Below are 24,522 nucleotides of genomic sequence, written 5' to 3' on the forward strand. Positions count from 1 at the left end.
TTCTGGTACATTTTGAAAGGTGGGAGGAAAACGGAGCCCCTGGCGGTGGGTTGGGGGGGGGGGCAAACCCACGCAGACACGGGGGAGAATGTGCAAACTCCTTACAGACAGTACGGGATCCGAACCTCGGTCCTGATTGCTGGTGCTGTAAAGGCTGTGTGCTGACCGCTTGCACCAACCGTGTTGCCCTGTTCACCAAGCCATCCCTCCTCCCCCTGCTTGCTCCTATGCCCACCTATTACTTCCTGCCCTTTGGGATAGTGCTGCTCCACCCACCCTCCCCTTCTCCCACCCCCCCAACTTTTTGTTTGGACACCTGCCAACCTTGAACAGTCAGTCTGTTCACATTTCTTTTTCTGTTAACATTTCTATATTTGTTTACATATACGCTGTGTGGAGTTTGTTTTTACACTGCCTGGCCCACAGGGAAAAAGAATCTCAGGGTTGTATGTGATGTCTGAAATCTAGATTTAAATACACATTGACTGAAGAGGATGGGGCCTGTGAAGGGCGAAGGAGGGAGACACGAAAATTAGCATTGGATCTGGGGTTGATTCACAGGACCATAAAAGTGGCAGAGAGGATCCCTAGGGTTGCCTCACCCCAGCATCGATGGAATTTACCTGGGCAATTCTTGAAAGAGGGCATGCAAAATCAGCGAGGACCCCTCCCATCTAGCACGTGGTACCTTCCCCCCTACTCCTGTTGGCAAAGAGAGGCAGAGTCCATCGGCGTTCATTTCAAGAGGAATCGAATATAGGAGCGGGGATGTGATGTTGAGGCTTTATAAGGGCCACTAATGGAATCTCACCTGGAGTATTGTGAAGCAGTTTTGGGCTCCTCATTGAAGAAAGGACATACTGATATTGGCGAGAGTTCAGAGGAGGTTCACAAGGATGATTCCTGGAATGAAAGGGTCATAATATAAGGAGCGTTTGACAGCTCTTGGCCCCTGTTCTCATGGGAATTTAGGAGAATGAGGGGGGATCTCATTGAAACATTTTGAATGTCGTGGATAGGGTAGATTGTTTCCCCACAGTGGAGAGTCCAGGACAAGAGGCATAACTTCAGGATTGAAGGTCATCCACTTAGAACAGAGATGCAGAGGTATTTCTTCAGCCAGAGGTGAATCTAAGGAATCTGTTGTGGAGGCCGGATCATTAGGTATATTTAAGGCAGAGATTAACAGGTTTCTGATTAGCCAGGCGTAAAGAGTAATGTGGAGAAGTCCAGGGCAGTGGGGCTGAGTGGGAGAATGGATTAGCTCATGATGGGGAAGACTCAATGGTCAAATGGCCTATTTCTGCTCCTCTGCTCCAATGGGTGGGCCCTCTATTGCGGCGGACAAAGCCGAGGCACTCAACGAAGCGATCACCCTGTCTGCGTTCAGCCTCTCCGATGTTATCGGAGACCACAGCGGGAGTGCCGGATGCAGCAGATGACCCACAAGTGAAGTGTCGCTTCACTTGGAAGGTGCGCCCCGAATGGCGGCGAAGGAGGAGGGGCAGACGCAGGTGGAGCATCCCCTGCAGTCACGACAGTAAGGTGCCGAGGGGACAATTGGTGGGGGGGGGGGGCAGGAGTGGACAAGGGAGCGGTCCCTGTGGAAGGCGGAGGAGGGGAGGCGGTGGGATCAGGTTAGAAGTCATTGTATTAGTCAATGGTCCTGAGGCAGCTTTCCTTGGTCCCAGCAGAGCTTGAAAAACTCATGCAGTTTTGGCATGCAGAGTTTTTGCTGCAGCCTTCCAGACCTCTGGGGGATTCCATCCATACCTGCTGCTTTGCCACTTTTCAGTTGTTCAATTGCCTTATATGTCTCTTCCCGGGTGAGGACCTCATCCAGCTCTAGCCTTAGGGGCTGTTGAGGGAACTGGGAGCAGGGCAGATTCTTGGACTGAGCGGTTGGGCACTGAAAAGAGATTGGAAGTGTTCTGACCATCGGTTGAGGATGGAGATCTTGTCGCTGAGGAGGACTTTGCCGTCTGAGCTGCGCAGTGGGGCTTTGGACCTGGGGTGAGGGGCCATACGCAGCCTTGAGAGCCTCGTAAAAATCCCTGAAGTCACCAATGTCCGCGCTGAGCTGGGTTCGTTTGGCGAGGCTCGTCCACCACTCATTTTGGATCTCCCAGAGTTTGCGCTGAGAAGATGGCTGCATGTGCGACGGAAGGCTTGTTTCTTCTCTGGCCAGGATGGCTTTGCAAGGTGAGCCTGGTGGGCAGCTCGCTTCTTTGTCAGCAGCTCCTGGATTTTCCTGGTTGTTTCATCGAACCAGTCCTTGTTTTTCCTGGAGGAGAAGCCAGTACCTCTTCAGTGGATTGCAGTATGGTAGTCTTCAGCTGATCCCAGAGGGTTTCAGGGGATGAGTCCGTGAGGCGGATTGCATCCTCGAGCTTTGCTTTGAGGTTTGCCTGGAAGTTTCCTCTCACTTCGTCTGACTGCAGGTTTCCAACATTGAACCTCTTTCTGGGGGCTTTACTGTTCCTGGACTTTGGCTTGAAGTGAGGTTGAGCTTGCAGCGAACCAGCCGGTGGTCAGTGTGGTATTCCGCGCTGGGCATGACCCTGGTGTGGAGCACATCTCGTTTGTCTCTTTCTCGCACCAGGACGTAGTCCAGGATGGTGCCAGTGTTTGGATCGGAGATGCATCCAGGTAGTCTTCAGGCTGTCCCTCTGCTGAAAAAGGGTGTTTGTAATGACAAGCCGCAGTTCTGCACAGAGCTCCAACAGGAGGCGCCTGTTCAGATGGCAGTCTCTTCAATCAGAGGCGCCTGCAAGCTCACACCAAGACACAAGAGCAACTTGTCCGTGAACTACGCTTTGCAGATGATGCCGCCTTTAGTTGCCCATTCAGAGCCAGCTCTCAGCGCTTGACGTCCTGCTTTGCGGAAAATGTTTGGCCTGGAAGTCAGCCTGAAGAAAACTGAGGTCCTCTATCAGCCAGCTCCCCACCATGACTACCAGCCCCCCCACATCTCCATCGGGCACACAAAACTCAAAACGGTCAACCAGTTTACCTATCTCGGCTGCACCATTTCATCGGATGCAAGGATCGATAACGAGATAGACAACAAACTCGCCAAGGCAAATAGCGCGTTTGGAAGACTACACAAAAGAGTCTGGAAAAACAACCAACTGAAAAACCTCACAAAGATTAGCGTATACAGAGCCGTTGTCATACCCACACTCCTGTTCGGCTCCGAATCATGGGTCCTCTACCAGCATCACCTACGGCTCCTACAATGCTTCCACTAGCGTTGTCTCCACTCCATCCTCAACATTCATTGGAGCAACTTCATCCCTAACATCGAAGTACTCGAGATGACAGAGGCCGACAGCATCGAATCCACGCTGCTGAAGATCCAACTGTGTTGGGTAGGTCACGTCTCCAGAATGGAGGACCATCGCCTTCCCAAGATCGTGTTATATGGCGAGCTCTCCACTGGCCACCGTGACAGAGGTGCACCAAAGAAGAGGTACGAGGACTGCCTAAAGAAATCTCTTGGTGCCTGCCACATTGACGACCGCCAGTGGGCTGATATCGCCTCAAACCGTGCATCTTGGCGCCTCACAGTTCGGCGGGCTAGCAACCTCTTTGAAGAAGACCGCAGAGCCCACCTCACTGTCAAAAGACAAAGGAGGAAAAACCCAACACCCAACCCCAACCAACCAATTTTCCCCTGCAACCGCTGCAACCATGTCTGCCTGTCCCGCATCAGACTTGTCAGCCACAAACGAGCCTGCAGCTGACGTGGACTTTTACCCCCTCCATAAATCTTCGTCCGCGAAGCCAAGCCAAAGAAGAAAGAAGAGTCAATGACCGAGGCTGACAGTGCAACAGCGCAGACCGCAGGCGGAAGGCCGTTACTGCAGGAGTGAAACATCTTCGTGATGCCACCATCATCACCCTGTACAAAAACAAAGGCGAGAAATCAGACTGCTCAAACTACAGGGGAATCACGTTGCTCTCCATTGCAGGCAAAATCTTCGCTAGGATTCTACTAAATAGAATAATACCTAGTGTCGCCGAGAATATTCTCCCAGAATCACAGTGCGGCTTTCGCGCAAACAGAGGAACTACTGACATGGTCTTTGCCCTCAGACAGCTCCAAGAAAAGTGCAGAGAACAAAACAAAGGACTCTACATCACCTTTGTTGACCTCACCAAAGCCTTCGACACCGTGAGCAGGAAAGGGCTTTGGCAAATACTAGAGCGCATCGGATGTCCCCCAAAGTTCCTCAACATGACTATCCAACTGCACGAAAACCAACAAGGTCGGGTCAGATACAGCAATGAGCTCTCTGAACCCTTCTCCATTAACAATGGCGTGAAGCAAGGCTGTGTTCTCGCACCAACCCTCTTTTCAATCTTCTTCAGCATGATGCTGAACCAAGCCATGAAAGACCCCAACAATGAAGACGCTGTTTACATCCGGTACCGCACGGATGGCAGTCTCTTCAATCAGAGGCGCCTGCAAGCTCACACCAAGACACAAGAGCAACTTGTCCGTGAACTACTCTTTGCAGACGATGCCGCTTTAGTTGCCCATTCAGAGCCAGCTCTTCAGCGCTTGACGTCCTGCTTTGCGGAAACTGCCAAAATGTTTGGCCTGGAAGTCAGCCTGAAGAAAACTGAGGTCCTCCATCAGCCAGCTCCCCACCATGACTACCAGCCCCCCCACATCTCCATCGGGCACACAAAACTCAAAACGGTCAACCAGTTTACCTATCTCGGCTGCACCATTTCATCAGATGCAAGGATCGACAATGAGATAGACAACAGACTCGCCAAGGCAAATAGCGCCTTTGGAAGACTACACAAAAGAGTCTGGAAAAACAACCAACTGAAAAACCTCACAAAGATAAGCGTATACAGAGCCGTTGTCATACCCACACTCCTGTTCGGCTCCGAATCATGGGTCCTCTACCGGCACCACCTACGGCTCCTAGAACGCTTCCACCAGCGTTGTCTCCGCTCCATCCTCAACATCCATTGGAGCGCTTTCATCCCTAACGTCGAAGTACTCGAGATGGCAGAGGTCGACAGCATCGAGTCCACGCTGCTGAAGATCCAGCTGCGCTGGATGGGTCACGTCTCCAGAATGGAGGACCATCGCCTTCCCAAGATCGTATTATATGGCGAGCTCTCCACTGGCCACCGTGACAGAGGTGCACCAAAGAAAAGGTACAAGGACTGCCTAAAGAAATCTCTTAGTGCCTGCCACATTGACCACCGCCAGTGGGCTGATAACGCCTCAAACCGTGCATCTTGGCGCCTCACAGTTTGGCGGGCAGCAACCTCCTTTGAAGAAGACCGCAGAGCCCACCTCACTGACAAAAGGCAAAGGAGGAAAAACCCAACACCCAACCCCAACCAACCAATTTTCCCTTGCAACCGCTGCAATCGTGTCTGCCTGTCCCACATCGGACTTGTCAGCCACAAACGAGCCTGCAGCTGACGTGGACTTTTTTACCCCCTCCATAAATCTTCGTCCGCGAAACCAAGCCAAAGAAAAAAGAAGAAAAGAAACATGACCATCTCAACATCTCCTCACCTGTCGGGAAGGTGCAACAGTGACTGCACTCCATGAGAAGATTGAGTCGGGCCAGGCCACCGGCCACCGTCATGTCAACCTTCTACAGCCTCCTGGCCGGCTACATCACTGGGTGGGTACAGTCGCTGCAGAGAAATGGATTGGAGATCAATCCACAGGACGGTAAGAGCGGCAGAGAGGGTCGCTGGGTCTCCCAGTCGACGTGACCTACCGGGATCGTTGTCCGAAGAGGGTGCGCAAAATCATCGAGGACCCCCTTCCACCCCACGTGCGGTGTCTTTCAGCTGCTCCTGTCGGGGAAGAGATACAGGAGGATCTGAGCCTCCAGAGAATCTGAGTCTGAGGAACAGCTTCTTCCCACGGGCAGCGAGATTGCAGAATGACCAAAGGAACTGCTCACACTGAGCCTCTGAGACTCTCATATTTGTGAAACACTATTTATTTGTATGAATGAAATACTTGTCCTGCATTTGTCTGTACGTGAGTTATGTCTGGTTGTGTGTTTGCGTGTTTTGCACCGAGGTCCAGAGAATGTGGTTTATATACATTCAAACTTTATTCGAACTATAACATTAGAAAATACAAACACACACAAAGCTACAATTAAAAGCTGTAAGAAGCAGTATCGACCAAGCATGCCCTGGTTCTCTGAACTTGGCCACCTTCCCCTCGGACACCGCGCCAGCTCAGACATAAGCCCAGGCAGGCAGTCAGCTCACCCCAACCCCCCCACCCCCAACCCTTGACCGACTGCCGCCTCGACCTGTAGCATGGAAATGGGGGAAATCAATACATTTTTGTTGGCTGAGAACGTGTGTGGACCAAAACAGGAACCAGATCACATAACGTGCTCAGAAATATGAAATCGATTGGGGGATGTAACACCCCAGATCCGGAGAACTGGATCTCCAGGTTTTGAAGAGGTTCCATGGAGGTAGAGGCCACGATACCGTTCACAGATTCTGACAAGGATCCCACCGAACTAGAATGGAGAGGGGGTTCCTTTCTACTTTGAAAAGGCGGAAGAGAGCAAAATTGAGAACTCAAGAAGGGGCATCTGACTTGATGTTCAGGAAGTTGCAAGACTCTCTTATTAGGGGAAGGCCAACAGCTCACAAAATCCAACACGATTACCATCAAAATGGGTTTGATAAATCTATCAGTTGTTTTTATTGTCGATTGCAAATGGCAGAAGCAGTGGGATTCTGGAGCGGAGAGCACAAAGTTCCTTGGAGTTCACTTCAATAGTGACCTGTCATGGACACTCAACATTCCCGCACCTGTCGGGAAGGCACAACACCAACTGCATTTTCTGAGAAGAATGAATCGGGCAAGGCCAGCGGCCACCATCATGTCAACCTTCTACCGGAGCTATATTGAGAGCGTCCTGGCCAGCTGCATCGCAGTGCGGGGACAGTCGCTTCAGAGAAATGCATCAGAGGTCAATCCACAGGATCATAAGAGAGGGTCACTGCAGTCTCTCCCCCACAATAACGTGATCTACCGGGATCAATGTCTGAAGAGGGTGCACAAAATCATCGAGGGCTCCCTTCCACCCCTCACGTGCCATCGGGGAAGAGATCCAGGAGGATCAGAGACAACACCACCAGGCTGAGGATCAGCTTCTTCCCACGGGCAGCGAGAATGCTGGACGACCAAAGGAACTGCTCACACGAGCCGTCAGGGGTGCTGTGCTAACTTCTTGAGACGCTGGAGTTGGCAAAATGCTTGCCATTTCCGAGATCCATGGTTTTAATTACCCCTAATTGACTCATTATGTGCACGGTTTCAGAACGCCAAAGGAAATGGACCAATGACCATCTTTCTCAAGAAAAGTATTTTCACAGTGCTGCTGGCATCGGGACGACTTAAAGTGGGATGTGAGTGGAAAGAAAAAGGTCGAGAACCACTGGAACATACACAAATGTGCGAACGACCGCGCATTTGCATGTGCCCGCACTCTGTCCGGCTTGTGCGAGTGCGCGCACGCCCAACCTGGAGGGACCATTGCTTGTGAACAGCTCAGTTATGGGCGTAAATCTTGGCGAGGGGGTTGCATAATCTCTGAAGGCATTTGTTGCAAAGCTGAACCCCCTTACAGAGAACCGACATTGCAGCTTCTCCGTAATCAGGTGGAACTTCAGCAGGGCAGGAGCCTTCATCGAGGACACAAGACATTTCATTTAGCAGGGTCTGAAACACAATCTTTTTTGAAAATTTTATTTATAGTTTTACAGACTCATAAGGGAACAATCCTCCCCTTTTACAGATCATTGTTTGCCGAGTAGTCCCTTTTACCTCCCCCTTCCCATCTTTCTCTACCCCCGTTGTTCACCCCATCTCCCATTCAACCCAAGCAAAAGCATAAAAATCAATTATTACTAATAATAATTGCAAATAAATAAGGGAAGAAATTTAAAAAAGGGGGGGGGGGGAGGGGAGCCGACAGGATTTTCATCTCCTTGTTCTCAGTGTTTCAGGGCTTGCGAGATCCAGTTGTTCCTGTTGAGAAAGGCTAATCACACTTGCATTTCGACGTGCCACAGGTATGGCGGCCACACCTCCACGAATGCGCCACTCCCCCCTCTTATGTTATAAGTAACTTTCTCCAGGGGAACGCAGCCCTGCTTCTCCAAGTTCCATGTTGGCTGAGAGGCAGGTAACCATTATGCATTTCCTGGCCACCACCAAGGCAACCTTCACAAATTGGATTTGATGTTCAGACAATCGTGGACACGCGTCCGTAGCAGGAGCAAGGCTGGGTTCTGTGGATATTCCACCCTCTGTGATTATTTTTTTTCCAAAATGCCCCCTAATTCTACTCCAAAAGGGTCTCACCTTGGTGCATGGCCACTTCGAATGCACAGGTGTTCCTGCTTCTACACCGCATCTAAAACACAAGTCTCCGATTTCCACTTTGACCTTGTGTCATTTTTTTTTGCAGCATGAGGTATAACCGATGCAAAAAAATGGTTTTGCAACGGCCTATACCTGGAGTCAATAACCGCCTCCGTGCTGTCCCGGCTGAGGTTGGGCCAGCATCATTCAGGAATTGTTCCCTAGTTCAACTCCTATTTCTACACACTTTGAGGTTCAAAGGTTTGAGATCCTTTCAAGGACGTTGTCGTAAACAGACAGTGCTGCAAATTGTTGATAAAATGAGTAGGAAACTGTAGATAGTTAATGGAGATCATTTGGTTTCTGCTTGTTTCTCCAAACTTCACCTTTTTAACTACCTCTCGAGCTTCGAGAGTTTTTGTGGCTCTTTCAGTCCATACTCCATCGGATCACTGTCGGCCTGAACAACCGTTTCTGTAAAACCCTCTGACAGGAAACCAAGTTATATCTCAGAGCTAAGTCCAATAGAAACTGTTCTGAAGAGAGTCTTTTCCACACACCACCATCGGCGTTTCATCCTGCATTGCTTTTTTTCAAAATTAAAAGGATTGTTCTCTTTGGAGATGATGGATGAGACATTACGGAATAACATTATATAAGGGTACACAGCCAGAACGTTTCTCAAATACCCACAGGGAAAAAAAAATACCGGAAGGGAAGTTTGGGGCACGTCAGAGGTGTTTTAAACAGAGAATGTGGTGTGTGCATGGAGTATATTACAGGGGGTGGTGGTGAAGACTGGAACAACAGGGGGATTCAAGATTCTTCGATTGGCACATGAATGAAAGGAAAATACAGGGTGTGAGGTGGGGAAAATGAGATTGCTCTGAAGTAGGTTTACAAAGGCCTGTCAGGGGTTCTCAACCTTTTTCTTTCCCACTTTAAGTAATCCCTCTGCCATCGGTGCTCTGTGATTGCTTAAGGAGGAATGTGAGTGGGAGAAACAAGGTTGAAAACCACTGTTCTATGTCTTTAACTGAGTTATTCATACATAACCGCTCGACCCTTCATTGCCCTTTATAAGGAAGCTCGCTATTTCATTGGTTTTGCTGATCTCAAGCCATCTGGAGAAAACTTGCCCTTCAGCCTCAAATTCTACCAATGCCACCATGTGCCATGCCCAACAGGGCAAGGTTTGACTTGTGACGAGCTGCTGCCCGCAAGAGATCTCCGCCACCTCGCTCCCTCGGCACGCTGCAATACCGTGCGGGCAAGCCGCATGTCAGCCCGTCGCCCCTTCCACGAGGCCGGCAGGGCATCATCGCCAAGAGGGCGCGAACCAAGAACTGGAATCCGATGGTGCGGGAGAAGATCGACTTCGCACACGAGATGGTCCAATTGCATCGGATATTATCCTGAGTGGAGCCCTTCAGCTATTAAAATAGGATATTAAAATGTAGCAAGCAAGCAAGTGATTCAAGGCTTTAATAACCTGAAACATCCAGCACATAGTCTGCATCTGGGCCCAGATCCAAGGCTGATCAGGTCAGAGGTGGTGCAGTCCAGTGAGGTCCCACCTGCACTATTGTGTTCCACTAGATTGTGCACCAAGGAGCGCCCTTCAATGCCCGGGAAAACCCGCGTCAGACCTCTGCGCCAGGCCCCGAATGCACTTCGGGGATGAGGGAGCAACGTTTGGTTCATCGATGGCCTCTTGCACCTCCGCAGCAGAGTTAGCGTCCCTGCCCTCCCGGTCAAGCAGCCGCTAATCTTGGCCGGGTATCCCTGTGAAACTGCCAGAGGAAGAAGGCGCCTATCTTTCCGGGTACAACCAACTCTTTCCTCCCCCACCTCGGGACGCCGATGAGAAAACACTCTTGCACCCACCAGCAACGGCCTCAAAGACCGTGTTTACGGACCGGTACACATAACGTTCTACCTGCTAAAATTCCCCACTTGTTTGTTTTGCATTTTTTTAAAAACGCAGGTGCCAGAACGGGGCTCAGGTGAGTTCTGGCAGAACGACAGACACACAAGACTCACAGATTCACGAAACAATATTGATTGATTCATTTGCCGAGATAAAATACTTGTCCTGTATGTGTATTATGTCTGGTTTGTGTCTGCGTGTTTTGCACCGAGGACCGGAGACCTTGTTTCATCGGGCTGTACTTGTACAATCGGATGACAACAAACTTGGTTGGGATTGTCGGAAGGAGGGGATGGACATTGCACTCTGGCGGAGGCTGAATCAATTGGTTGAAGATCAAGAACTTAAGACGATGAATTGAGAGCGACTTGTCGGAGAAGTGGAGGCGGGGCTCAGAGGGCAGTGAGAGGGGAGGAAAGTGCAAACAAACTGAAAATAAATGTTCAGTAATCAATAAAGTGTACAAGTCAGAGTCCCTGATTGAGTTGAGTGGTCTGATGGTGGAGGGGGGGGGGGGTGGGTGGGGGGTGAGGGGGGAAGCAACTGTTCCTGAACCTGGGTGGGGGGGGGGGGGGAAATCCTTGATGATCGCCACTGCTCTTCCCGACGGCAGCGCTTCATTCCCCCCGTCGATGTTCTGGACGGCGGGGATGGTTTTGACCGTGACTTTTTAACAGGGCCTTTACGCTCAGGGGCATTGATGTCCCCTCGGTACCAGACAGAACGAGGCCGCCGGTCAGCGCACCTTTCACCGCACCTCTGCAGAAGTCGAAGACGAAAGGTCTGCGGACACATTCGGCCCAACGCGCTCTGCGTAAGTTTCCCGAGGTCGTGCTCCAACCTCCACCAACTCCCGAGGAAGTGAGTTGCGCTGACGGGCTCTGTTCACTTCGCGTGTTGGGTAAGTTGGCAAAGCATCGCAGAAGCGCGGCGTGGGGCCGAACGGACTTCATTTCCCCCCGCCCCTCCCCATTTGCTACCTCCTCTGCCTTCTCGCCGCCGGCACCAATCAGCGCCCTTCACCACAGACTCCCGCGCATCTGGCCAGGAAGAGCGGCTCTGTGTTCGAGTGTGAATAGGGTCAAGGCGCTTCTCTCTCGCTCTCACTGCCCTCTCTCACACTTTGACACATTCTCTCTCTCTCACTGCCCCCCCCCCACCGCCCTTTTCTCTCACTTTGACACATTCTCTTTCTCTCTCTCTCTCTCTCTCTCTCTCTCTCGGGGATGGCGGGGCTGCCGCTCACCGCGCTCGCCGCTTGTTTCTTCATCCTCTGGGGTGAGGATCGCTCTCTCGGTTTGCGCGGAGCCGCGGTGCAGCTCGCAAGGGGCGACCGGGCTCGTCCGGCGAAGCGGTGTCGCCTTCTCCCTTAACGCCGAGTTTCTCTCCCTCAGGTGAGTCGCAGGGTTTGACCATCCACACAAACCAGAGTCAGATCAATGTCACCGCAGGCGGCGACGCGATCTTTTCGGTGCGGCCGTCAGTGGAAGTGAATATTGGGAACTGGACTTTCGAAGCGGCATCCGTTGTTACGTGGGTCGGTACATCTATAGTTGTGGATAATGCGTTCACTTCACGGGCTGAGTTATTCCTCCCCAACGGGTCACTCCTGCTGAAGTCGGTGACCACATCAGACAGCGGGGATTACACCGTGACCATGACTCCAGAGGTCGGGGATCAGCAAACAGCGACCATCGCTCTGCTGGTCATTGGTGAGTGAGACGTCGATCTGGTCGATCACATTACTTATTTTAACAGCACGGGTTTCTCAGCTGGTCAGATTTACTGTCAGGGTACATTTAACATCACGCACATCCCAGAGATACTCCCCCCCCCCCCCCCCCCCCTTGCAGGCGAGACACTTATAAAGCCTGAATAGCCTGAGATTGTCCGACTTGGGAAGCTAAGCAGGGGTCAGGAGGGGAGACCGTCGAGGAACCCCGGGTGCTGTAGGTTTCTGTGAGGGGCGCTGGACAAAGTGGGAACTCTCTGTCCGCCTTAAGTTAAAGAATTTCATGTAGGTTTTATTCTAAATGTAGTATTATCTTTATTAGTAGTGCGGAAAAAAAACTGTACCCAACTCCATATGTGAACAAACGGTCACTCAGAGGGACAAAATCAATAAAGTGAATCTCTGACGGTGGAGGGGGGCGCGGCTGTTCCTGGACCTTGTGGGGGCGAGTCTTGTGGCCCCGACACCTCTTTCCTGACGGCAGCAGCGAGAACGGAGCGTGTGCCGGGTGGCGTGGACCCTTGATGATCGCCGCCGCTGCTCTCCCGACGGCAGCGTTCACCTGTCGATAGTCTCGTCGGTTGGGAACGTTTTGGCTGTGGGGTGGGGGGTGGGGGGGTGGTCTAGTACACTACGTTATATGTAATTTGCACTCTGCTGTTTGAACAGAACCTGTTTCTAAGCCACTTATCACCTCCAATGACACCAACCCTGTAGAGCACAATGACACAGTGAATTTGATGTGCAGTGCACGAGGGACAGGTGTTTCATATCTGTGGTTTAAGGACAATGAGACGGTCAGCGCTGGCGATAGGATCACCCTGAGTGGCGACAATAGCTCCTTGACCATCTCAGCGGTGCTGAGAACGGACCAGGAATTCACCTGCCGTGCATCCAACATGTTGAATGAAAACACGAGCGATCCCTACCTCTTAAACGTCAGCTGTAAGTGCCGCTGAGGTGACCGCCTTGTGCTCTGCGGACGGTTTGGTGTCTCATTACCGTTCTGAGACGTTGCACTAGACTTCACAGGGAAGGGGGTTAGATCGAACCGTTTGAACGCCTCTGGTCGACGGGGAAACGGGAGAAAATTCCACCGTCCCGTTTGAGAGCCGCTCTAAATTCTGTACGACCAAGGACAACCTCACGACGCATGTCCAGCTGATCCCCCTCTGGCCCTCCTCTTTCCCTCTTTATTCATCTCTTTATTTCCCCTTGTCCCCTCTCCTTTTCTTTCCCTTTCTCTTTCTTATCTGCCCGTACCGTTTGATGGAGCCTTATAGCTGCACCTGAACATGTTCGGCAACAATGTTTATATTTCACCTCTCAACCATAGAACGCTGCAGCACAGAAAACAGGCCATTCAGCCCTTCTAGTCTGCCAAAAGCAGACCCACTGTCCTACGCCCAGTCCATAACCCTCCACACCTCTCCCATTCATGTATCTATCCAGTTTATTTTTAAAACTTAAGAGTGAGCCCGCTTTCTATACAAATGGAAACTATATCTTCAAGGAATATAAACCCCAGCCAAAAGCGAAATCAAATCACGTATCAAAAGAACATTCTCCATCAGGACAGGGGGAAAACATGAAAGTGCAGACACCGCGGTTGCAGTAAAAACACGACGCTGGAGAAGCTCAGCAGGTCAAACAGCGTCCTTTATATAGCAAATATAAAGATAGATCACGGTATGAACAAAATGTAGGCAGGCGCCTGAATAAAATACTAGGGGAGAGGAGCGGTGGAGGGGGGGGGGGGAGCACGGTCGCACTGGCAGGTGGATAAGGAAGGGATAATGGAGAAACTCAGCAGGTCGCTCAGCGTCCAGAAGATGTATAACCAACGTTTCGGGCCTGAGCCCTTCACCAAGGTATCAGCAAAAAGCAGGCAGATGCATGAATTAAAAGATGGGGGGGGGGGGGGGAGTGGGCGAGAGAGGTAAAAGGGGGCAGGGGAAGAGCGCAGGCCCAACAGGTCGGCACGGACAGAAGGGTAGGAGAGGGAAGGTGAGAATTAATCGGGGGGATGAAGGTTGGAGGTGGCTCTGTAAATGCAGAGCTGGAGGAACGGAAACAGAGAAAAGGGGATAGGTGGTGGGGGGGGGTTGCAAAAGGAAAAGATGAAGAAGGACACGGAAAGAGAGTGAGAGAGACAAGGGGTGGGAGCTGCAGGGAAGGGGGATGCAGGGTAAGGAAATAGGCGTGGGGAAAGGTGGGGCCTCACATCTGGTTGGATGGAACCCAGAGGGAATATGTGTTTGTTCCCCATTTTGCAGATGGGTTGGGTTCCTTCTGGCAGTGCATGAGGCCATGGACAGACATGTAAGCGAGGGAATGGGGCAGGCGGGCAGTGGGCCTGAGCTTGCATTGACCGCTCGACCAATTTCTAATTCTTGCAGAGGAATTGGCTCAGGTTTCCCACCCCCACGACCCTGACAAAACATTGCCCCCCTGCATCTTTCCCAGCGAACTCCTCCAACCAGATGACCTTCCACCATCACCCAACCTTCTCTTTCACGTGGCCCTGGCCCCTGAGACTCGCCGCCCAGCAAGTATGATCTCCAGATCATGCCTGCCTTGCCTTGGCAAAGCAGAATCCTTCACCATCTGCGCGAGTGACCAACATTCACTGACTTGGGCCTTTTCCATACCTGCGGCCCCCTCCCGTAACAAAGGCACTCTCCCCCCCCCCCCTTAATTTGCCCCTGTGCTCCACAGTTTTAAATTTTCAATCAATCAATTCACATGCGATTAAAGTGCACATTCCAGAGTTTATTCAAGGTTATTTGTAGACATCTTAGCTCAACCAGGCAGAAGTTACAGTCCTTTTAATGCCTCATTTCAGGGCACCATAATATTTGGGACATTTGCCTTCACAGGTGTTTGTTTGTGGGTCCTCAGGTATGTTTGATTGTGTCATGGGTGCAGGTGGCTGGGTTTCGAAGCTTTTGATCGCCTTTGGAGTGTGGAGTTGCCATTTTTAAACACGAGGGACAGAGTTATCCCAGTGAAAGTCAAAGAAGCTGGAAAACAGGAATAAGACGGCGAGAGAATCAGCCAAAATCAACAGTTCAGAACATCATTAAGAAGAAAGAGCGTACTGGTTATCTCTGTAATCGCAGAGCGAGTTTTCCTGGTGTTCTGCAGACAGTCGTTATTGACATATCCATACCTGCCTCCTGAAGAGTGTTTCTGACCTGTCAGACGGGCCTTTGTGGATTTTTCTTCATTACGATGAGAATTTCTCTGCCATCACCAGTCCCTTTCCGATTACAGAGGTTACCAGTACTCTATTTCTTCTTAACGAATGTAAACAAACTGCGCAATACAGAGGGAACAAAAAGAAAATCAATGAAGCGTAAAATCAGAGTCCTTAACTGACTTTGTTGTTGAGGAATCTGATAGTGGAGGCTGAACCTGGTGGGGCTGGGGTGAGTCTTGGGGCACCAACACCTCTTTCCTGATGACAGGAGCGAGAACAGAGTGTGTACTGGGCAGGGTGGACCTTTCATGGTCGCCGCGGCTCTCTGACGGCAGCGTGCCCCGTAGATGCTCTTGACGGCAGGGAGGGTTTCGCCTGTGATGTTCCTGGGGTGTGGCCACTACCTTTTGGAGGGCTTTATGCTCAGGGGTATTGGTGTCCCCCTGTACCTGACCATGACAGATCCGGTCAGCGCACTTTCCGCCGCACCTCTGTCGAAATTTGCCAGGGGTTCTGATGTCGTACCAAACCTCTGGCAACCCCTAAGGAGGTAGAGGTGCTGTTGGGCTTTCTTTGAGGTTTAGACTAGCAGGGGAGTAGCCTCGTCCTATACCCTAGACCGGTGGAGCGGTCTTCTTCTAGGGGGCCATCCTCTGTGACCGAGCATTGAGCTTTGGGAGGGATGCACATGGAGCTGTGAGGGAAGGGGGACTCACGCCTCACCAGCCAGATCAGCAGAATCATCCCTAGCGATCAATAAGGAGACAGATGTTGCAGCCAGATCGCCCTCATACCCACTGCTGGGCTTTCTTCATTGATGTGTTGGGTCCAGGAAAGATCCTCTGAGATAGTGACACGCAAGAACTGAAATTTTCTCCCCCTCTTCACCTCAATGATCACTGGATCGTACAGACTCCAGAGGTGATCAAGGGCTTAGAAGCAAGCCTAGCTCTTTTATACCTGCACCAATAAAACAATTATACTTAGCTGAGTATTTACAGAGAGAACAAAAAGATGTTGTTGTTGAGGAATCTGATGGTGGAAGCCGAACCTGGTGGGGGGGGGAGTTTTGGGCACCAACACCTCTTTCCGGATGGCAGGAGCGAGAACAGAGCATGTGCTGGGCGGGGTGGATCCTTCATGATCGTCGAGGCACTCCTCTGAAGCCAAATGTCCCAAACATTATGGTGCCCTGAAATGAGCGGACTATGTAAACAAAGTGCTGTACATGGTCAAAACAAAACGAGTAGAAATAACCATGAATAAAATCTGGAATGTGCACTTTAATTACATGTGAATAGTTTAAAACTGTGGTGCACAGAGGGAAAATAAGAAGGCAAAAAGGTGTCTTGGATCCAAATATTACAGAGGGAACTGTAGTTCTTCTGTACGGGGTGAGATCGGTGGTGAGCGGGTAGCTTCAGTGGTGGAGTGGCTTCCGTTTGACTCAGTCGGACAATGACGTTGAGCTCATCTGCTTTGCATGAAATTCTGCAAACAACTGTGCCTTTGTTTCAGATGGACCAGAAAATCTAATGATATCCATTAGCCCAGAACGTGCGGTGTATTCTGTGGGGTCGAACGTGACCTTTACCTGTTCAGCTGTGTCGAACCCCGCTCCAAAATACTCGTGGCTTTTCAATGGTTCATCTTATCTATGGAGTGGGCGGCAGCTGGTTCTGGCTGACTTAACCGCGAATCGCACTGGCAGTTACATCTGCGTGACGTTTAACAATGCAACCAAGTGGTCACGTTTTACCACACGAAGCGTCGTTGTCTTTGGTAGGTACCACATCGAGAGAGGGGAAAGTTGTTAGATTTGAATATGTAAAACTATGCAAAGATATGCAAAACTATGAGAGAATGTATATGTAGATTCATGGAGCCTTCCTGCTATGGCATTGTCCAATGTTGGGAAAGGCATGGTATGCCATGTTAATATTTCATAATAGCCAAGAATGGTTGGCACTGCTGTTCTACAGCACCTGCCACCCGGGTTTGAACCCAGGGCTGTCTGTAAGGGGTATGTATGCTCTGACAAACACACCGAAACACTGGAGGAACTCTGTGGTCTCGCAGCGTCCATAGGTCCATATATTACCGACATTTCGGGCCAGAGCGCTTCTTCTAGGTAGAAGAACAAGAAGGCATCTGAATAAAGACTGGGGGAGGGGTCCAGACCAACCAAGGGTGTGAATTGGATACAATCAGAAGTGTGAGAATTGATTGTGGCTCTGGGAAAGGAGAGAGAGGGAAAAGGAGAAAAAGAGAGAGAGAGCTGGTGGAAAGGCAGTAAAACACAAAGCTAGAGAAACTCAGCAGGTCAAACGGTGCACTTCATGGAGCAAAGATACATCACTAACATTTCGGGCTTGATGCCTTCATCACGGTAGGGGGCTCAAGCCCGAAATGTTGGTGGTATCTTTGCTCCATGAAGTGCACTGTTTGGCCAACTGAGTTTCTCCAGCTTTGAGCTTTCAACTTTTGTGCTTTACCCCTGGAGGGAAGGCGACAGGGGAAAGAAGAAGGAGGGGGAGTGGGGGTTGGGGGGGTGCTGGTTTGCTAAATGGGAACATGAGGAGACAATGTTAATGCTATCCAGTCAGACGGAATTGGTTCCTCCAGTGTGCGGGGGTGGGGGGGCGGCTCAGTCTGGCGGTACATTGGACTAGGGTCAGACATGCCAGCGAGGGAATGGGACGGGGAATTGAAGTGGGTTGGCCACTGGGAGGTCCACGCCATTGAAGGCGGACAGAGCCGGGGGGCTCAGCAAAGCGATATACGTTCTCCCCGTGACTGCGTGGGTTTCCTTGGAGGGGGGGGGGCTCCAGTTTCCTCCCACACTTCAAACGGGGGGTTGTAGGTAAATTGGGGTATGGGGCCTGTGGGCCGGAAGGGCCTGTTAATGTGCTGTATGTCTAAATTTAAAAGGTTAAAAGTATGCGGTTGATACGGTGAGATGAAAAATGTAATGCGTTAATAAGATCAATCCAAATGTTGCTTTGTAAAAATGATCTTGATGTTAGAAAGTCATGTCCGTATTTGTAATTTTTAACACATCAGCTTCTCCTTGACTCAGGGAATCTTACCAGAATATGGGACTTTCTTCTTCACCTGAACTCTCGAGCTCATTTATTGATCTACTCTTAAACTTTGAACTTTGGGATGTGGAAAGTCCCTTCCTTTTGTTAGTTCCTTGATGATCTGCTGGTTGAATTCCAGCAGGCGATGAACATGGCGCGAATTTGGCTTGGGCGACTGCTATAAGTAGGGGTCGAACTAAGGTTTTCTGGGAATACAGGTACATTATTCCCTGAAAGTGGTGTCACAGGTCACAGGTAGACGGGGTCATAAAGAGAGCTTTTGGCACATGGGCATCCATAATGAAAGTATTGAGTAAGGGGGTTGGGATGTCATGGTGAAGTTGTCTAAGACATTGGTGAGGCCAAATTTGGGAGTTCTGGTCATTGAATTACAGGAAAGATATCAATCAGATAGAAAGAGGGCAGAGACGATTTACTAGGATGTTGCCCAGACTTAACGAACTGAGTTACTGGGAAAAGTTAAACAGTTTAGGAGTTTCTTCCCTAGAGTGTAGAAAAATGAGAAGAGGGTTTTAAAAATTATGAGGGGGATAGACAAAGTAAATCTAGGTAGGCTTTTTCCACTCAGGGTAGGTGAGGTAAAATCTGCAAGACATGGGTTAAGCATAAAAGGGGAGATGTCCCTGATGGGAACATGTTAACGCAGGGAGTGGAGTGAGCGTGGGGTTAATTTTGACATTTAAGAAAAAATTCATACAGGTACATAGACGTGAGGGGATAAGGGATATGGTCCACACCCAGGTCAGTAGGATCAAGTAGAATAAGAGTTTGGTGCAGACAAGAAAGGGCCGAAAGTCCTGTTTCTGTGCTGTCAGTGCCCGACCATTCACCGTGTATGTCCTTTCTTGGTTTGTCCTTCCAAAATGCACACCTCACACTTGTCCACATTAAATTCCATCTGCCTTTTTCCCAAATGGTCCAGATCCCTCTGCAAGCTTTGAGAGCCTTCTTTGCTGTCCACAACACCTCTAATCTTTGTGTCATCCATCAATTTGCTGATGCAAATGACCACGTTATCATCCCAATTGTTGATAGAGATGACAAACAACAATGGTCCCAACACCCGTCCCTGAAGCACGCCACTGATCACTGGCTCTGGTCTGCTTATGCAAATCTTAACTCTTGCCGCACATTTGATGTGTGGAATATGGCCAGCATTTCAGACATTCGTGTTCTCCATCACAGAGATCATATTGTTCCCGATTAGTCATTCGTAAATGTATTTTTGGCACAGGCCCCCTTAGGACCCTGCTCAAAGTTTATAGGCCACCTTCTCTGTGAAGCCGTCACGTTTAGTTGGTTTCTAACCCACTTCTCTCCGACCGACTGAATCTAAAATATTCTTCTTGTGTGAGGTGAAAACAAGCATAAGAAATGAGGGTTATTGATTTCAGAACACAAGAAGTCATTCTTATTTAATATTTACGAAAGGAAAACAAACCGATGAACATATGTAGAATATAGAACTCTACAGCACAGTACAGACCTTTCGGCCCTCGATGTTGTGCCGACCCATATATTCCTTAAGAAAATGTACTAAACCCTCCCTATCCCATAACCTTCTATTTATCTTCCATCCATGTGCTTGTCTAAGAGTCCTTTGAATGACATTGATATTTCAACCTCCATCACCATCCCCTGGTAAGGCATTCCAGGCCCCCTGAATTCTCCGTGTAAAGAAAACTTACCCCTGCTGTCTCCCCTAAACTTCCATCCATTCACTTTGTACACAAGTCCTTTGGTGTTTGCTGATCCCACCTTGGGAAACAGGCGCTGGCTGTAAACCCTATGTGTACCTCTTAGTATCCTGTAGTCCTCTATTAAGTCGCCTCTCATCCTTCTAGCTAACATTGCTAACCTTGCCTCACAAGATTTGTGTCCCAATCCAGGCAGCATCCTGGTGAGTCTCTTCTGCTCCCTCTCCATAGCTTCCACATCCTACCTATAATGAGGGGACCAGAACTGAACACCATTCTCTAAGGATGGGCTCACCAGAAATATTTTAAGCTCAATGGTTTGTAGACAATTTGGGAATGTTAAGGGAAAACAAGCATGAACACATTAAAATGCACTGTGGCCCCACCCCCAAGGGGGTTGTAAGACCCCCATTGAGAATGGCTGCTCCAATTCATCTTTCATTCAACCTGGGTCTATCTCTTCCAGATTTTTACCTTCGTTTTTGGGCACTAACCAACCTGCTGTGTTTTGACAGAACCTGTAACCAACGTCACCATTAACTCCAATGACAGCAGCCTAATAGAGTACAACGACACAGTCACTTTGACGTGCTCCGCAGCAGGCTCGGAGATCTCCTACTATTGGCGTGAACGCAATATCATGGTATATGCCACCAGATGGCTTCGACTGAACGGTGATAACAGCACGCTCACTATTCATCAGGTCTTACGGACAGATGGACCATTCACCTGTATCGCACAGAATGTGATAAACATGGAGACAAGTGACCCATTTCATCTCACGGTTTACTGTAAGTGGCCGGCAACATCTTTAATCCAACCATTGTATTAGCAGTCCTGCTCGGCAGGGATGCCAGGAAGGGTGGGGGTCCAAATCCATATGTCCCTCAAGGTTGCCCACAGCTTGGGGGGATGGTTAAAAACCCTAGGGTTCACTGGGGTTCATGAGTAAGGGAATGGATTTCAAGAATCATGAGATCCTGTTGCAACTCTGTGGTGAGACCGCACTTTCAGTTCTCGTCACCTCGTGACAGGAAGAATGTGGTGGTTATGGGAGGGGGCAGAGGAGATTCACCTGGATGTTGCCAGGATTGGAAAAGATGTCTTATGAGGCAAGGTTTGAAGAGCTGGGTCGTTTTTCTTTGGAGCGTAGAAGGATGAGAGGAGACTTGATAGGGGTTGACAAGATTCTGAGAGGCATAGACAGGGTGGACAGCTAGCACCTTTTTCCCAGGGTAGGAATGGCAATCACCACAGGACCTGTTTACAGAGTGAAAGGAAGAAAGTTTAGGGGAGATATCAGGAGTAAGGTTTTTACACAGGAAGTTGCTGGGGCCTGGCCAGCGATGGTGGTGGAGGCTGGAACATTAGGTGCGTTTAAGAGACTCTTAGGCAAATGGGTGAAAAAAACATCAAGGGTTCTGAGGTAGGAATATATGGGTCGGTACACCATCGAGGGTCGAAGGGCCTGTACTGAGCTGGAATGTTCTACAAGGGCCCAGTGATAACCACACTCCACCGAGGCATGAGGAAATGGACCCTTGAAAGTGAGGCCTGTTCGAATCGACCTTGGCAGTTGTGGGATATAAGTTTGACAAATCCAACTGGAAAAATTAATCAAAAGGCCAGTTGGAGTACAAAGTTGGCAAATGTGAGGTTAGAAACATAGAAACTAGATGCAGGACTAGGCCATTTGGCCCTTCAAGTCAACACCGCCATTCATTTTGATCATTCCCCAGTACCTGCCTTCTCCCCAGACCCCCTGATCCCATCCACAAAGAGCAAATCTAACTCCATTAATATAGATAAAGAATCGGCTTCAAATACTTACTATGGCAAAGAATTCCACAGATTCACCACTCTCTGAAAAAAAAAATTCTCATCTCAGTCCGAAAGGAGTTCCCCTTATCCTTAAACAGTGACCCCTGATTTCGGTTTTCCCGCTCACCAGGATCAACCTTCCTACGTCCAGCCTGGTCCAATCCCTTAAGAATTTTATGTTTCTATAAGATGCCCCCCTCAGTCTTCTAAATTCCAGCGAGTGCAAGCCTAGTCCATCCAGCCTTTCTTTATATTGAAGTCCTGCCGTCCTGAAAGCAATCTAGTGAACCTTCATTGCACTCCCTCTATTGCCAGGGTGACTTTCCTCAGGTAAGGAGACCAAAACTGTACACCATACTTCAGGTGTGGTCTCACCAAGGCCCTGAACGGCCTCAGAGGAAGCTCTCTGCTCCTGTACTCAAATCCTCTTTCTCTGAATGCCAACGTACCTCGCTGCCTGCTGTACCTGAATGCCCACTTTCAATGACTGGTGCACAGCGACACCCACGTCTTGTTTTCATCAGAATATAATGTAAATAGAAAGCAATTGCAATGTGCTGCTGTGCAGAAGGACTTGTACATTCATTGTAGGATGGTGTGTGGCTGAGCAGGCTATCTAGAAGGGAAGTGGAACGTTGGCCTTCATTGGTGGAAGGATTGAATTTAGGAGAAGGGGGTTATGCCACAACTGCACAAAGTACTGGCGAGGCCACATCTGGAGTGTTTTACCATAATATCCCAACTCCTATATTCAATATGAAGGTCAATATGGAAAAAGCTCTCTTCACCATCCTATCGACCTGTGACGCCACTTTCAGGAAGTTATGCACCTGTATTCCCAGACCCTTCTGTTCTACTGCACTTCTCAGTGCCTGACCGTTCACCGTTATGTGTTCTACTTTGGTTTGTTCTTCCAAAATGAAAATACCTCACACTCGCCTGCATTAAATTCCCTCTGTCATTTTGCAGCCCATTTTTCCAGTTGGTCCAGATCCCTCTGTGAGCTTAGAAAACCTTCTTCGCTGTCCACAACGCCACTGTCCCCAAAAACTCCATATAAGCTGCCAACCACGGGCTGAAATGAATTGATTCTCACGTGCACCGTTGAGCTCTGAGCTCGAGGCTGGGGTGAAGAGAGATTTCATGGTGTTAATGACCAGAAATTGGCTGCAACTCTCGCCTGGATGGTGCGACGATGCACGTCAGTTTTAATGCAGGAATCCGCGTGCAGTAAACCACTTTGTTTGCACTTTCCATGGTGATGGGCCCCTCACGCTCCGCATCTCCCACACTGTTCTCGGCTACGTTTTCCATTTCTGCAATCCTGTATTTGTGCTTTTATTTTAGACGGACCGGAACAACTGAATATCACCACTAACCCTGCCACCCCTGTTCACGGTGCTGGAAGCAACATCACTCTCACATGTTCCGCTGTCTCTAACCCACTCGCTGGCCTGCATTGGTATTATGATGGTGTGTCCCTTCAAAAATCTGGGAAGGACCTTCTCCTACCTAATGTTTCTATCGGGGACATGGGGAATTATACCTGTTTGGCCTTTAACAATCTGACGAAGAGGTACAGCGCCTCAACTGTGCAAATAAATGTGGTTGGTAGGTAATATGTTTCTCTGTCTTCTGTTCTCGATGACTGTGTTTGTGTAAAACCAGATCAACAGATCCCAATGGGCTACCAACCTGAAAACAATCTGATGGAACACGGAAGTGCTGTGGGAACTCAACTGGTCTTTGCAGCGCCCATAGGAGTCAAAGATAAATCTCAGAATTCAGACAATGGGGGATAAGTCCAGACCAGCAAAAGGGGTTAATTGGCTCTGATAAGGGATGAGATAAGAATTGATCACATTTATGCAAATGGCTAGACCAAGATAGGGAAGGTGATGGGAGGAAGAAGGTAGGGAACTCGAGCCCAAACCATTAGTTATTTTTGTTATGTAAAGGACATTGTTTGACCTGCTGAGATTCTCCAGCTCTGTGTTTTTACATCAATGTCGGTGTCCACTGACCTTTGAGCTTTACCCCTAGATGGAAGGCACAGGAGGACGAAGAAGTGCGGGGGAGCTGCTTAATGGGAACCGGAGAAAATGATGCTAATGCATCCAGTTGGAGGGTGCCCAGACAGAATTGGTTCCTCCGAAGTGCGGGTGGGCTCAATCTGGCTGTGCTTGGGACTAGGGTCAGACATGTCAGTAAGGGAATGGGATGTGGAATTGAAGTGGGATGTCCACTGGGATGTCTGTGCCACTGAGGCGGACAGAGCCAAAGTGCTCAACAAGATAATGCACATTCTCCCCATGTCTGCGTGGGTCTCCTCTGAGGACTCCAGTTTCTCCTATCCTTCAAGGACATTCGGTGGTTGTAAGTTTCCACCACATGTCTCTCCGACTGACTAAATCTAGGATATTTTTGTTATGTGAGGTGAAAACAGGACTTTAATTCTGAGCATAAGAACTGTGGGTTACTGATTCCAGAGCACATGAAGTCGTTCGTATTTAACATTTACTAAAGGAGAAACCATGAACATATGAGGAATATAGAACTCTACAGCACAATACAGGCCCTTCAGCCCTCGATATTATGCTGGCCCATATATTTCTTAAGAAAATGTACTAAACCCTCCATATTTTGT

At 49.5% G+C, this 24,522-nt stretch overlaps 1 protein-coding gene across 1 annotated transcript in view; it reads left to right on the top strand.

Annotated features, from left to right (window-relative positions):
• LOC138765380 (uncharacterized) overlaps window positions 1-24,522 on the top strand; it is a 118,269-nt gene that overhangs the window by 66,967 nt on the left and 26,780 nt on the right. Inside the window, exons 26-41 of the mRNA XM_069942421.1 lie at window positions 469-704; window positions 1,391-1,540; window positions 5,563-5,713; window positions 6,442-6,485; window positions 6,649-7,114; window positions 8,032-8,097; window positions 9,616-9,781; window positions 9,989-10,082; window positions 10,190-10,310; window positions 11,012-11,180; window positions 11,525-11,597; window positions 11,714-12,031; window positions 12,721-12,996; window positions 16,772-17,035; window positions 20,570-20,845; window positions 23,223-23,486. Of these exons, the coding sequence (XP_069798522.1) occupies window positions 469-704; window positions 1,391-1,540; window positions 5,563-5,713; window positions 6,442-6,485; window positions 6,649-7,114; window positions 8,032-8,097; window positions 9,616-9,781; window positions 9,989-10,082; window positions 10,190-10,310; window positions 11,012-11,180; window positions 11,525-11,597; window positions 11,714-12,031; window positions 12,721-12,996; window positions 16,772-17,035; window positions 20,570-20,845; window positions 23,223-23,486 (3,134 nt within the window). The remainder of the gene's footprint in view (window positions 1-468; window positions 705-1,390; window positions 1,541-5,562; window positions 5,714-6,441; window positions 6,486-6,648; window positions 7,115-8,031; window positions 8,098-9,615; window positions 9,782-9,988; window positions 10,083-10,189; window positions 10,311-11,011; window positions 11,181-11,524; window positions 11,598-11,713; window positions 12,032-12,720; window positions 12,997-16,771; window positions 17,036-20,569; window positions 20,846-23,222; window positions 23,487-24,522) is intronic.

The sequence above is a fragment of the Narcine bancroftii genome, chromosome 5, assembly GCF_036971445.1.
Source record: "Narcine bancroftii isolate sNarBan1 chromosome 5, sNarBan1.hap1, whole genome shotgun sequence".
NCBI lineage: Eukaryota > Metazoa > Chordata > Chondrichthyes > Torpediniformes > Narcinidae > Narcine > Narcine bancroftii.